Source organism: Pygoscelis adeliae, unplaced genomic scaffold (genome assembly GCF_000699105.1).
Source record: "Pygoscelis adeliae isolate BGI_AS28 unplaced genomic scaffold, ASM69910v1 Scaffold87, whole genome shotgun sequence".
Lineage (NCBI taxonomy): Eukaryota > Metazoa > Chordata > Aves > Sphenisciformes > Spheniscidae > Pygoscelis > Pygoscelis adeliae.
In genome coordinates this window covers 3,604,713-3,619,137 of record NW_008825098.1, presented here as the reverse complement: position 1 = coordinate 3,619,137, position 14,425 = coordinate 3,604,713, and the positions used below count along the sequence as shown (strand labels likewise).

Genomic DNA, 14,425 nt, shown 5'->3' with positions numbered 1-14,425 from the left:
CAATTTACTTTTTTCAGATGATGCTGTTTTTAAGACAGCTATTGATGTGTTCATCTTTCCATTAAATATGCTTACCTTCTTTAACTTACAAATAGATTTTTTTTTTAATTTGAAAATGTATGCCTAAACTGAGCATACTTGAACTGTTTAATAAGCCCAGTTCCCTCCCTTCTCATAAGAAATTTCTCGTGTTATGTTAATTATAACCGCATTAGCCTATGACATTATAATTTACCCTTGAGAACAGAGAAAGAATTGCTGCAATTTCATACGCAAATAAAAGAATAAATACAGAGAACCCTTTTGAAATTTGGATTTTAACAGTTCGTTTACAATAGACGTCTTTAAAATGCTAGCGCTAGGAATAAATCTGGGAAGTGTTACCTTCAGAAAGATGAAAATGGAATTAGTATGCTTACACTTGTTCTCTAAATACTGCAGGCATTCTGAATTGGCTGCTAATGACTGTTGAGGCTACGTGTTCCTTACGGACACAAGTATATATTCCTAGAAGAAGCCTCAAAAAAAGAACTTAAAGGTTTTTTTTTAACTGGAAATTATTCCAAATTTCTGAAATTGGTGGTTTAATTCTACTGTTTTCATTCAGCAGAGGGTTTAGCAGAGTCCTAGTTTAAGATTATATGGTACTGAAACTTGGAAGGTATATTCACAGAACAAACAAATGGAAGAGAGAACCTACCCACAGAACTCGGGAGCAACCTGAAAATTTATCAGAGGTAGATGCATAAAAAAAGAGGGTATGTGCTTTTCACACGCATTTAATTTACTTTTTGTAAATATCAGAGAGAGACTGAATTGTCTGGATGGGGCTTGCACCACAGTCTCTGCTTGATCAGTGAAAAAGCAGAGTAACTTGTGTGTAGTACTTACTAGCAGAAGTTCTGTGGCCACCAGAAAGTAGCAAAGATTAAGGAAGAGAGAAGAGGCTCTTGAAGAGGATTCTTAACTCGCTGCTGGGTCCATTGATAAAATCCCTATGAAGTCTACTGTATGTCAAACTCCTTGATGATCTCCGTCAAGCGAGTCTCTGGTGTCTCGTGAAAGCTCAGCGTGAGATAAAGGTTCCTGGAGACTTCTAGGCAAGTGTTGAGGGAGCAGGCTGCCACTGCTGGTGTTTTGGCCAGAGAGGTAAAAGTTCACTGCCTTGAATATCAAAAGGAATTCATCAGACAAAACCTTGGCAGCTCCAGCTGAAAAAGCTGTCCAGGCAGTGCTTTTGAGCAAAACTGATGAAAGCCTTTTTAAGAATGCCTTCTAGATTACTGTATAAAAAAAAATAAAACGTCCTGATGTCTTTCAAATGAGATTTGAAGGGATTATTAACAATACCACTTCTCATCTATTTTGGAAAAGAGCAGGAAACTTCCTTTCCCATGTTATTTCTTAAATTATTCATTGCTAATTACTGGTTAAGTTAGAGAGCTATCTATCTTTGTAGGGACAATTTCTGATATAAATGCAGTTCCTTAGAGCTTTTTTTCAAGAAATTAACAGAGAAGGCTCCAGAGTGCAGGAATGTATTGCTATGAAGCAAACTTTTTTTTTTTTTAAAATTCGTTCTAACCTTTTCCTCTGGGAAGTGTTACCTTCAGAAAGATGAAAATGGAATTAGTATGCTTACACTTGTTCTCTAAATACTGCAGGCATTCTGAATTGGCTGCTAATGACTGTTGAGGCTACGTGTTCCTTACGGACACAAGTATATATTCCTAGAAGAAGCCTCAAAAAAAGAACTTAAAGGTTCACTGTTATGTACAAATAATGTTAAGGAGAAGGGTAGTAATTACTTTTCTTCAAGTTTACACTTATTTTGCATACTTTTCAATATTCTGTATGTATGGAATATCAAGAATATGGAATATTTGTTCCATTTATGTAAGTATGATGAGTTTAGTTTCTGAACATCAGATATCCAAAGAATGAATTTTACATCATTTCAGATGTAAAGCCAAATTCAAGTTCTGCAGCTCTGAGGTTCACAATCAGTCATCTTCTAATGATGATAATTAATTCACATATCATCCTTTCTGTGATTTAATATAATTTCATTTTAAAAAAAAAAGTCTTCTGTGAGATAGTTAGCCACATGCTGTTTGAGTTATGCTCCATATGAATGAAGTTGTCATTGGTTTTCTTTTTTTTTTTTTTCCTCCTTTTTCCAAAGACACCGCTATGGCTGCTACAGTGAACTTGGAGCTTGATCCCATTTTTCTGAAAGCCCTGGGCTTCTTGCATTCAAAGAGTAAGGACTCTGCTGAAAAGCTGAAAGCGCTTCTTGATGAATCTTTGGCCAGAGGAACTGACTCAAGCTATCGTCCATCTCAAAAGGTATTGGTATTAGAGAGCATGGGTCATTTTTTATGCCTTTTTAAAGGTCCTGCTATTCCTAGTTCATCTTTTATAGCTGAAAAGTTAAGAGAATCAGAGATTGAGGAAGAAGAAAAAGTAATTATGGAATGTTCATATTCATCATTCCCCTTCTATGCCACATAATCTGTTTGATTAATTGAAGTTAATGGAAAAAAAAACTCTTGTTGGTGTACCAAGACCTGTAAAAGAGATATTCAACACTATATTGTAAGTGTCATGACTTTGTAATAGTACTTTTTGTATTCACTTTTATATCGGTTTTGGCATTTTTGTTTGTAAGCTATCACACACGCTACCTAAGGTGAACGGAAAATTATGTATTTCTCTCGTAACAATCAGAGCTAAAAGGCCTTTAAAATGCAGATTATTTTTGCCACAGATAAATGTGAAACAAAACAAGCTATTTACGGATAAAGCTGGATCTCTTTTCTTGAAATTCTGTTGATGAAGTCATATAAGAATGAAAAACGCCAAATGGTTCAAAGCAGAAATGATTTGCAGGCTGAAACCATTGCCATCCAATGGACAAACATTATTTTTCATCTACTGAAAACCACTAAACACCTGCTAGAGAGAATATTTGAATCTGAGATTAGTGTATGGAAATAACCAAGTGGGGACATCCTCGTATTGCCATATGGATAACGAGGTAGTGTTCTCCCCTAGGATGCCTAGAAGTCAGCCTGGTGTGTTCTAATGATGGCCTGTATGCCGATACATTAGTAATATTTCATTTCTACATGTACATGGTTCCGAATAACTAAAAGACACTATTACTGCTACAGCATACATCATGCTTGTGCTGTGTGGTCTAACTCCTTTCTATTCAAATTGTTAATTCCCTGAAACCTAAACTGCAGTTCACTTTAACACAGGTCTCAAAACTCTCAGGAGCCCTCTATGTCAGAGCTCAAAGAAGCAGTGGTTTGTGGTTTAAAGAGGGAGCAGGGGGCTGAATAATAGTGCGAAGAGGCTAGGGAAGCCAATTCTAATAACAGCTCGGCTGGTAGACACCTGCCGTCAGGTGAGACTGAGGCTCGGGCCAGAGGAAGAAATCTTTTGTTCTCCTCTTTTCAGTGTGTCTCCAGTATCAGCTGGACTGCAAAGCTCAGAAATGGAAAAAAGTACAAGAATTCCTTTCCTTGCATTCTCAGGCTGCAGGATTAATTTGTGGTTGACCATGAAATCCAAGAACAGAGTAAGGAGCACAGGATTACCACAGTCGGGCAGATGAGGAAATCCATTTCTGACTCTGGATGCAACAGGAAGTCAGCAAACTTGGGGGGGGGGGCTGAAGCTTAGGGCTCAGGACCCTTATCACCCAGGAATTCCCCCCTTCTTGACAAGCGGGGGGGGGGGCGCGTACCTTGCTCACGCACATTGCTTTGATTAATCACTCATTTACACACTCATTTGCTTATTATCTATTGCTGACACTAATGCATCTTTAGTAAGAACTATTGATTTCTGTGGAGATCTAAATTTATTAATCTGATTTATTAATCTGAATATGGACTGAGATTAAGCGGAGGTCAATATTTTTCTCTGTGAGGGAACGAAGTATTGATGTCTGGTGACATCAGATGTCAGCTTATGTTTTCAGCTTATATTGAATTTTGCCCTCCGAACTATCTGAAAATTTGTGTTCATTATCTCTTTGAATTTTAAAAGCAGAAAAGTTTTCTTTTTTAATTAATGTTCCAGTGAAGATCTGTCTTTGGAAAAGGAGCACCTTTTCCTCTGGAAGGTGAGTGATAGGGGGAGGTTTTAATAATTGACTGCAGCTTAAACACACTAATTTGTCGATGTGGTATGAAAATATTTAAGAAATGTTAAAAAAAAAAAAAACCATATATAGATGATCAATGTTGTATGACATGTTGTTTCCCTATCCTGTTATCTAACTAATTGCAAACTAGGAGGTAACTCAAGTGTAGGGTTTGCCTTCACTTTTCGATTCTGTTTTCAGGAAGTCGAGCAACCAAAGGTATCTGTTACCAAACCTATTTCCAGTAAGCAAGAGCCTAAAGCTTCTTCTAGTTTGCCTTCTGGCAACAACAATGGCAAGCCCACTGCATCAGAAAAGGTGAAAAAAGAAACAGAAAAGAGATCTGCTGATAAAGTAAGTAATTTTTGTTTTCTAATGAAATAACTTGGTTAATAAACTTGAAGATGTTTTAGACAAAAGCTCTCCTTTTTAACCTGTGTAAGTCAACTCATCTACTTGTGCATAGCCTGTGAGCTGCATTATCCAATCATGTTGCCGTTTAGGCGATCCAACAAAAGTCTTGTTATAATTATTCTGTTAATGTTTTCCCTGGTCATCACAGGGGTGTTGGACTAGATGACCTTTAAAGGTCCCTTCCAACCCAAACCATTCTGTGATTTCATGTTTTAAATATCCTGATAATAAAAGGCTACTAAAATGTAGTAAGCTGAAATGTGGGATTCCAAAGCTTTTTCAAGGGTTTTGAGGTGAAGTACAAAAAGTGGACTTGAGCTTCTAGTTCATAAATATTTTGAAGAAAATACGTACCTAAGGAAAATATGTTGTATTTATGCTGTGTAGAGTACATCATCTTATACTGCTAACCTAATTGTTCAGTCATTTTCTCACTTTAATAATATCCATTAGCTTTTTACATTTTCACATTCTCTGTGTGTGTGTGTGTAATAGATAAAAGGGGATACCCCTGAAGGAGCTGATACACCAAAGAAGCCCAGACTAGAGAAGCAAGAGGCTCGTTCCTCTCCTATTACAGTTCAGACAAGCAAGGATTTATCCATGCCTGATTTATCTAGCTTTGAGGAAACCAGTGCTGATGACTTTGCTATGGAAATGGGACTGGCCTGTGTTGTTTGCAGGTAAGTCAACATTGCTTCATTGCAGTTCTGTAGTTACCTTTTTTTATTGTGTACTATTGAGTTAATGCTTCCTGTAGTTTTTATTCTGGAAATCACTTAAGCACATACTCAAAATTAATAATGCATTTAAGCATCCTTCATGAATAAGAATGGTTTCGCAAAAATGGAACCTTTAATGAGAAAACCAACTTTTCTTCTTCAGGAAAGGGCAAGTGAAACATAATAAAACTAGACATGATACAAAACCTATCACGACAAATACTGATTTTTAATTGTTGGAAAACAAATTGAAATATTAATGGCTAATAATAAGCATTTTTAAAAAATCAGTTCTCTTCTGAAAACATTTTTAGTGGCATTATTATGAGATCCATATGTGTTGCTCCTCTTTTCGTAATCATTTGACATTTGTTTACAGATAGCCATGTTTTTTCAGTTAACAGTGTAAATATATCTTGCAGCCAAGACAGGTTCTTTTTACTTTTAGGTAAGGGCTCTAAAATTGGATCTTAGTAACATTCTGCTAACAATACATTTAGTCTTAACAGAAGTATAAAATACACTTTTGAATATCCACCCTGTGATCAAATCACTCGAATCAGAATTTGGTTTCACAGATGATTTATGTCCTTGTAAGGCCCCACTGCTGCCAAAAGGAACAGTTTGGCTCTCCCAATTGTACCTCCTTCCCTGTCCTGTTTAGGGAGTGTATTGCCCACACAGGTTTGTGATCAGCTGAATCAGCTTCTGAATCAGCTCTCCACTTGGGTTTTTCAGTAGGTTTAGGTTTCAAGCAGCTTAGTGAGTGTAACTGCTTATGCTGGCATGTGTGTGGATACAGGAATGTAAAGCCAGGACAGAGAGGAAGGTGGGACTGGCCTTTTGTCATATATTTTTAGCTCAGCTTAAGCCAGTTGGGAAACTGTGCTTTATAACTTTGTTCTTCAGTCATTTCCATGATCGTTCCTGTTGTGCAGATAAGGAGATGTCTCCAGTACACGGAGGATAAATTTCCGTTGTTACAGCTAATTATACTGTTAACCAATTGTGAACTGATGAGATTTCATATCACATTATTCCCATGTGTTAGCTCAAATGTTTAATTTCTTATTATAGACATTGAAAAAGGAAGAACAGTTAAAACATTTGAAGTATGAAATAAATATTTCAGTTTTACCTTTCTTCCTGCAAACTCCATTTTTGCTGTCTCCTAAAGGGGCAAAGCCCTGTTCAGCAGTATGTTAAAATGCTACTAAAACCAGAATGGTATTAATTTATTTGCAGGAGGGGATAAAGAAAAGTTTTGTTTAGATAGTCTTGAGCTGCTGTGGATTATTAATTCTGCATCTTCCCTGGCAAAGGAAAACACATACAAGCATAATGAGAAATGCCTGCAAAGTAAAGAAAGAAAGAAAGAAAACACAACTGCTGTGCCTAGCATGGCCGAGACTTTGCTTTGAAAAGCGTAGGCCAGGTATGTGGTTCCAGTAGCTGTTCCACAATCAATGTTTAACCTGGCTGCTGAAGGCATTGCTTCCAGCTAATCGTGGTCACAAATTCATAGTGCTCTTGCAAAAGATGCATCTATCCTGGCTAACTAAAATAGCTCTCATTAAGCTGATGCCAGAGGGAGGGAGAAGCACAGCAGGGAAAGAAACAACCCATTAGAGAGGGGATGGCAACAGTTACCCAATGCTCAGGATGTGTTTTCATTTTACGTGAAACCTACTGGAACTGATGTTGTGTCGTTCTCGGATCTCCAGCTCACGCCAGGCAGGATGTTTTTCAGAGTACTCGTGCTTCAGACTTTCTGAATCCAACACACTGGTTGGACAGTATTCCACTATTTACTGCTCAGCTTTCAACACGTGGGCCCTTTTTGAGGTTGTCCATCTTGAGCCAAAATAATAACATCCCAGTACATATGAAATATAAAAGCACTGGATAATCTGTAAAATAACTCAAATATGAATAGTATTTAGAAACTGACATCTCTTAATAACTCAATGAATTATTCAATCAATTGTGAATGAAAACACCATGTCCAGTTGCAGAGTAGGTGGGGTTCATAGCCAAAGAGTTTATATTTCTATTGCTTAAGAAGACAAGTTAACAACAAGAACACAGCTGTGGGTTCACAAATGCCAAAGAGTGCATCTGAATATTAACTATACCTTTTTTATAGATGTAAAAAAACTAAAGTAGAGACATTAAATGTTTGTTCAAGACTTGCTAAGTGTCAAATGTATTTTCACAGTGATTAGGAGTATTGAACGTTGATGCCTGTGGTGGTTTTCTTCTTGTTCTTGGATACCAAGTTAGGCATAAGGAGAGAGGGGGTGTTAAAATGACTTCACCCTCTCCAATACCTGCAGATGTTAAAAACAGGACTCACCAGTTATATGGCTCCGCAGTTATATGAAGAAGAAATACTACATGCAGTTTGCTGATGATACTGAACTCTGTCTCTCAAAAAAACCAAAAAATGTCTTTTAAAAAGCCTGGTTTTGAAAGAACAACCTTATTTTTTATGAATGCTTTTTTGTTTGTTTGTTTTCTGAAGGTAAAAAATAATTTGGTTTGTTTCTTGGTTATCATACCATTTAAAAATAAGTCTTGTTTAACTTGTTTCTGGGCATGAAGAGTTCATGTTTTTTTAATCAGCCTGCGATTGTTCTTTGTAATTTTAAAATAGGGTGAGTCTCCTCCCTTGAGACATGGGGTTGAAACATCGCTGCTTTCTTCTGACCCAGTTTATTTAGAAATAACAAACAAAATGGCTTTTGAAATATCCCGCATATAAAATAACGGGCCCTGGAATTTCAGAAAGGTTTCTCCCTCTGTTTTTAAATAGCCCATTTAAAAGAGAAATACTTCTTCGAAAATGTTCTAGTATCCATATGGACATATCCTTCAGACTTCATTTTCCTGTTATATAAAGAAATAAGGTATTACCTTTCCCCACCCATCTACAAATAGAGTTTCCATGGTTACCTGGGTACCTGCTCCTTGGGGATATAAGCAAAAGCAGCTTAGCAATTAAGTGGCCCGATTTGTCATCTGAAGGAAGAAATGGTATTTGGCTAATTCACAGACGTACTCCCAGTTATGTGTATATCACTAATTTGTCATTTATACAGCGTGATTACTTTCACCAGAGGCCTACACAAAATTAAGTCCTCATCACCAGCTTACATGTTTGCTTCAAGGCAGGACTGCACAGTTAATCCTCTCTATTCCATCTTTCCATGATTCTGGTATTATCTCGAATTCCAAGTGTCTGTTTGTATAGTAGGGACCAAAAGCATGGGTAATAAAACACCTTTAAAGTAGTATACAGCTTGGATGATGACGCTTTTAAATCCAGTAGCAGAAAGCACTCTTACAGGCTTGTCATTGAGAAATTATTTGTTCTTGAACTGTATCGCTCTACAGCTTACAGCAGAATTACCCAAATGTAAACTAAGCCTTCATATGCTAATATAATGAGGAAGTCATAATTGGTATACAGTGAGGTATCCATAAAATGCCCGGGCGAAGCAAAGCAGGTGAGACTTACATTTCTAATATAAAAATCAAACAGGGGAATCAAAAGTGCCGTACACACGTTTAATAGTATAGAAGTTTTAGATTTTCTTGAATGAAATTACCTTTAAAAAATACAAAATTTCTAAAATATTTGTTAGGAAGAACTCATACAGGAAGAAAAGGAATACGTTTGATTTGCCACAGGTAGAAAATATACATGAAAGCAAAAATATTTTTAGTTTTTATCTTAAGCCTTGCAAAATTTGCAACAATTGGATAATCCTTTAAATGCTTTCTCCCATAATCTGTTCTTAACTATTTGCTCTGCAGGCAAATGACAGTTATTTCTGGGAATCAGCTAGTGGAGTGTCAGGAGTGCCATAATCTCTACCACCAGGATTGCCATAAACCTCAAGTGACAGACAAGGAAGTGAATGATCCTCGACTTGTGTGGTATTGTGCCCGCTGTACCAGGCAGATGAAGAGAATGGTAGGAGTCAGGTTTTTGTATGAGCACTATTTGAATACAGCAGGCTATTTCTAATACGTGAGAGTATTTTATGGGTTGCAGAAATCTTTGGAAGCATGTTGGAGAACCATTTTTCTCAGCAGTGCTTCCCTTGCTGCAGCTGTGTTTTTTAATGTAGCATCTCAAAGAGTATTCTGTAATGCGCTGCTTAAAGCTTTTTAAAAAGCAGAAGTTGAGTGAAAAAGAGTGAAATAGGATTATTTCCTACTTGGTAAGCAGCACTTGAAACTTTTTATTTGAGGTGATACTCAGCTTTTAGTACATGTCTACCAAATAGCCCTACAGTTTTAGTTTTCTTCTCAGCTTTGGGGAATGTTTTTCTGTAAGACAAGACTGCAGATTTCAGTCCACATCTTAAGTGCTGAGCATTCTCAGGCTCAACAATAAGCTTCCGGGAAAAAATCCCTTTATTTTGATTGATCTGCATGTTAATTTCTTACTAAACAGACTCATCATTCCTGATCCCACAGGAATTCCACTCACCTCGTTATGAGAAACAAACATCAGAGTAAGAAAGCATCTTTGGGTGCATGAAACATTAACCATTTGTTCACACAACTTTAGTTCTGACATTTTAAAATCAAACCTTTTTATACAGCAGAAAATGTGTTCTGTTTTGGAACGGTTCTAAGGTAACTTAGCAAATTGTTATCTGTTGAAATGGCTCTACTAAGAAACAAGAAAAGGCGGCAATGTAAGATCTGGCCTAGGAGTTATGATCACTGACTGAAGTACATGATTATTCTGATGATCATCAGGCCTTTGAACTCAGAGGAGTGTTTGCTTGAGGTCAGTTATTGCACAGGATAGCCATTGCAGCCATTCAACGTTTGCCTTCAATATGCCCTTTCCTTTTTTTGTTTCAGCATAAATTCTACCATTTTACCTGCTGCTTCTTAGCAGACTCTTGCAGCCTGCATCCCAGTACTGCTGGATTATGTCCCTGTCTTCCTCAAGTTCACCTGTCCTTGCCTTATTTCTGTGAAGGCCCAGTACTTTCCTGTTCCCCAAGTGTCAACACTTCCGCTCTTTCCATGCTGAAATAGCAAGTCCTATTCAGTATGCTTTTTGGCTGGACTCTGTCCCCAATATCATACTCGACACTACCTCCACATCCCCTGTTACCTTATTTCTGACACACTGTTCAGCTTGAAATTGTAAAGGCTAGATTGAAATCGATAATGCTCATGCTTTTTGTTAACAATCAAAACAGTCAACGTTATGGGGCCCATAACTAATTTGGGTTTTTTTTTCCTACCACTTACACAGGCTCAGAAGACACAAAAACCACCTCAAAAACCAGCTCCTGCAGTGGTTTTAGTTGCACCAGCTGTGAAGGATCCATTGGTCAAGAAGCCAGAAATTAAGTTGAAACCCGAGACCCCACCAACTTTTCTAGCATTCAAGAGAACAGAAGTCAAGGTAATGTAGTTTAAATTTTCCGGAGGAAGAGTTTACATTTCACTGCGTAGATTATCATTTTTCCAATTAGACCCATCTTTTCTCACAAGAACCATGAATGAAAATATTCTCCTATACTATGTGTACTGAGTAGTACCATAGCATAGTGGTTTTGCATTAACACTAAAAGAGTAGGGAAAAAAACTTCAATTCAAGTCCCTAAAGCATCCAGCTCTTGACTGTGTTTTTATGTTACAAGGGAGAGAATGGAATTTATGGATTTTTTTAATGATATTTCATACAAGCAGAAATCCTCATAAATGTGTGCTAGCAGCCCAGAAAGCCAATCTGCATCCTGGGCTGCATCAAAAGAAGCGTGGCCAGCAGGTTGAGGGAGGTGATTCTTCCCCTCTACTTGGCTCTCGTGAGACCCCACCTGGAGTACTGCGTCCAGCTGTGGGGCCCTCAGCATAAGAAAGACATGAACCTGCTTGAGCGGGTCCAGAGGAGGGCCCCTATGAGGACAGGCTGAGAGAGTTGGGATTGTTTAGCCTGGAGAAGAGAAAGCTCCGGAGAGACCTTGTAGCAGCCTTCCAGTACTTAAAGGAGGGGGCCTACAGGAAAGGTGGGGAGGGACTCTTTATCGGGGAGTGTAGTGATAGGACTAGGGTTAACAGTTTTAAACTGAAACAGGGTAGATCTTACTAGATATTAGGAAGAAATTCTTTACTGTGAAGGGTGGTGAGACACTGGAACAGGTTGCCTAGAGAAGCTGTGGAAGCCCCCTCCCTGGAAGTGTTCAAGGCCAGGTTGGATGAGGCTTTGAGCAACCTGATTTAGTGGAAGGTGTCCCTGCCCATGGGAGGGGGGGTTGAACTAGATGATCTTTAAGGTCCCTTCCAACCCAAAGCATTCTATGATTCTATGAATTGTATAAAAGAGATGATTTGTTCTCTGTGGTCAAGTAACATGCATATTTTGATAGTTAGAAGGCTTCCCCTCATGATAATAGGGAAACTCTAGCTGACTCTCTGAGATCTAATTTAGGAGGCTGCTGCTTCTTGCATATGTTGCCTCATGTTTGTGTTTCTCCAAGTTATTTAATTAATATTGTCACAAGTTGGTCAAAGGTGGTAAACCAGAAGCAGTGTAATAAATAACATAGTAGTCTAACAAAGCATGACCCTTACCTAGGAAAACACATCTTTAACTCAGAATCAAAGCAATTATTCATGTGCTCAAAGTTATGTTTGCCATTGCTCTGCCTGGATGCAAACTATCATGAATAATATGATGGCTATTGCTCAACCACTTACACTGGTGAATAACTTTTTTCACCTCAGCAGAGTTACTTATGTGCCTAAACGGGTTGCAAGAGTGATACCCAATTTCACCCATCATCTTTACTGTTTAGAAACTGTCTGGATATATTATAGAAGGGGTATTACTTGAATAGAGGGTTTTAATTTCTGTTTTGACTCTGCTGTTTGGTATAACTCTGGTTTAATAATTCAACATGTGTATTATCCCCATCTGAAGACTGGGGATTATAGGGTTTAAGGTGTGGGAACTGCAGTTAATGTGTATAGCACTTTGCAGGCAAGGAAAACTTTGTTTGCAGGAGGTTTGTCTTTTGCAGTACCTGAATGGGAAGACTACAGGAAAGAAGTCCAGTGACCGTTTTTGTTTTTTTTTTTAATGAAATTGCATCTATGGTACAGGCTGCTAAGAACCAAGAGGAGGGAAGGGAAGGAAAGATAAAAGTTTAGACACTGCTAGTTTGACTGTGATAAATGCAATACTTAATTGCTCAGTGTCTGATTTTTCTCTGAGCATCTGTCATCTTGTTAAAAAGTGAACCCAAGTAATGACAGTAAACAATAAAAGGTGGTGGCTTGCCTCCCTTTTTTATACTTCACAAATTTGGGCTTTTTGTAGTTACTTCAGTTAAACTGTCTTTTAGAGTTTATGGGGGGATCACAATGCTATATGATAGCCTGCTAGCTGTATAGATGAAAGGGAAGAAAAGGTAATACTGGTTTTATGTGGCTGGGAAATTTAAAAGCGGCTGCACCTGGCATCCTTTCCTTTACTTGTTAATACTTTTAACTGTAGTGACCAGTGATGAAATATTGTCCGCTGGGTGTTCCTTGGAAAAGAACTGAAACAGAGGCTTTTTTTTCCTGCTGTGATGTGTTACACAAATAGATGCTGCTATAATGAGAATACTTTATTTATTTTCCCCCTCAGCAGCCATTTCGGGGAACTCAGCCAGTACAAGTGTTTCCTCTTCAGCAACCAGTGGCCTTACGGGATGGGCTGCTTTTGCAGCCAAAACCTCCTCTGCCAATCCATCAACTGCCAAACTAGGATCAACAGCACAGAGCGCCAGTGGGAAACCTGCAGCTTCTTCAAACAACCAGAAACCTGTGGGTTTGTCAGGGTTGGCAACTTCCAAAACGGGACTAGGGTCAAAAATAGCTTCTGCCAACAACAGCACAAACCCTGTTCAGCTGAAACCTCCTCCACCTCTGACACTGGGGAAAACCACTCTTAGCCGTTCGGTAAGCAGCGACAATGTCAGCAAAGTAGGTCTTCCTAGTCCCAGCAGTACTGCACCGAGCACCAGCAGCCAGGTGAGCAGTGGGAATGGCAACAGTGGGACTGCGGGTAACAGCGGGGGCAGCGCAAGCAAAACCACGGCCGATACTGGTAATCAGTCAACCTCCCTAAAAGGCCCGACTTCTCAGGAATCTCAGCTCAATGCTATGAAGAGGTTACAAATGGTCAAGAAGAAGGCTGCTCAAAAGAAACTCAAGAAGTAGTATGGCTGCTTGCTAATTTTGTTGGTTGTGTTCTGTGAAACAGCAGCGTTGGTGTTTTTCTTAAAGAAAATCCCCTGGTTACTGGACTGAAACAGTAGTTAAATCAGGGAAGCCCAAAACCTATGTTATACAGGAGGTCAAACTTTGATAATCCTAGTATTCCTTCTGACGTTGCAAATCTATGAATTGAATATGTTGGAGGAATTCCCTATTATATGTTCCTGTTTTTTAGCTCAAAGCACTGAAACTTGAAATTGTAAAAGTTGGATATTTTGGAGTATTAAAAAAAAAAAAAAATTTATGTGGACACTTAACAAATTGAACTTACTGAAACTGTCATTCTTAAACGTTATTAATAAAAGTACTGTTAATCTGGGAAATTATTGCTGCTTTTCTTTTACCCCATTTTCCAATACTTCAAATGCTTCACCTGTTCAGAGTTGTCTATATTGTGCAGAGTTAATGAAGTTTATCCCAAATTATACAGTTCCTTAGGGGAAAAAATATGTTTTCTTTTAAACAATTTAAAAAATGAACTGTTAAACAACGTATTCTATTTAAAGTGAGAATTTTAAGTGGCCTATTTTGTTTTTATACAGTGAGAAATTTCATGGGTCGTGGTGGTGGTGTAATTCTCTGAGGGAGGAGAAAAGAGCACTGGCAGAAGATAAATGGCCCCTAACCTGTTTAAAAGAGCAGAAGAGAGCCAAAACAGTGTTTTCAAGCTTTCTTAATCTGTAAAGAACCTTAATATTGTCCTGTTGAATATGAATGGAAAATAAGTGGTAGGCAGTGTATATTTTAATTAAAAGCACAGTCCGATTGAACCGCATTGTCTTGATGATGTGAGAGAGGGGAAAAATAGAAGAAAATTAAGGAAATAGTC

At 38.1% G+C, this 14,425-nt stretch overlaps 1 protein-coding gene across 1 annotated transcript; it reads left to right on the top strand.

Annotated features, from left to right (window-relative positions):
- Positions 1-599: 599 nt before the first annotated feature.
- On the top strand, positions 600-13,875 carry INTS12 (integrator complex subunit 12). The gene is made up of 8 exons (XM_009327050.1): positions 600-758; positions 2,186-2,349; positions 4,361-4,513; positions 5,069-5,256; positions 9,115-9,274; positions 10,583-10,735; positions 11,304-11,310; positions 12,965-13,875. The coding sequence occupies exons 2-8, from the start codon at positions 2,194-2,196 to the stop codon at positions 13,537-13,539; spliced, it is 1,392 nt and encodes a 463-aa protein (XP_009325325.1). The 5' UTR covers positions 600-758; positions 2,186-2,193; the 3' UTR covers positions 13,540-13,875.
- The last annotated feature ends 550 nt before the right edge of the window (positions 13,876-14,425 follow it).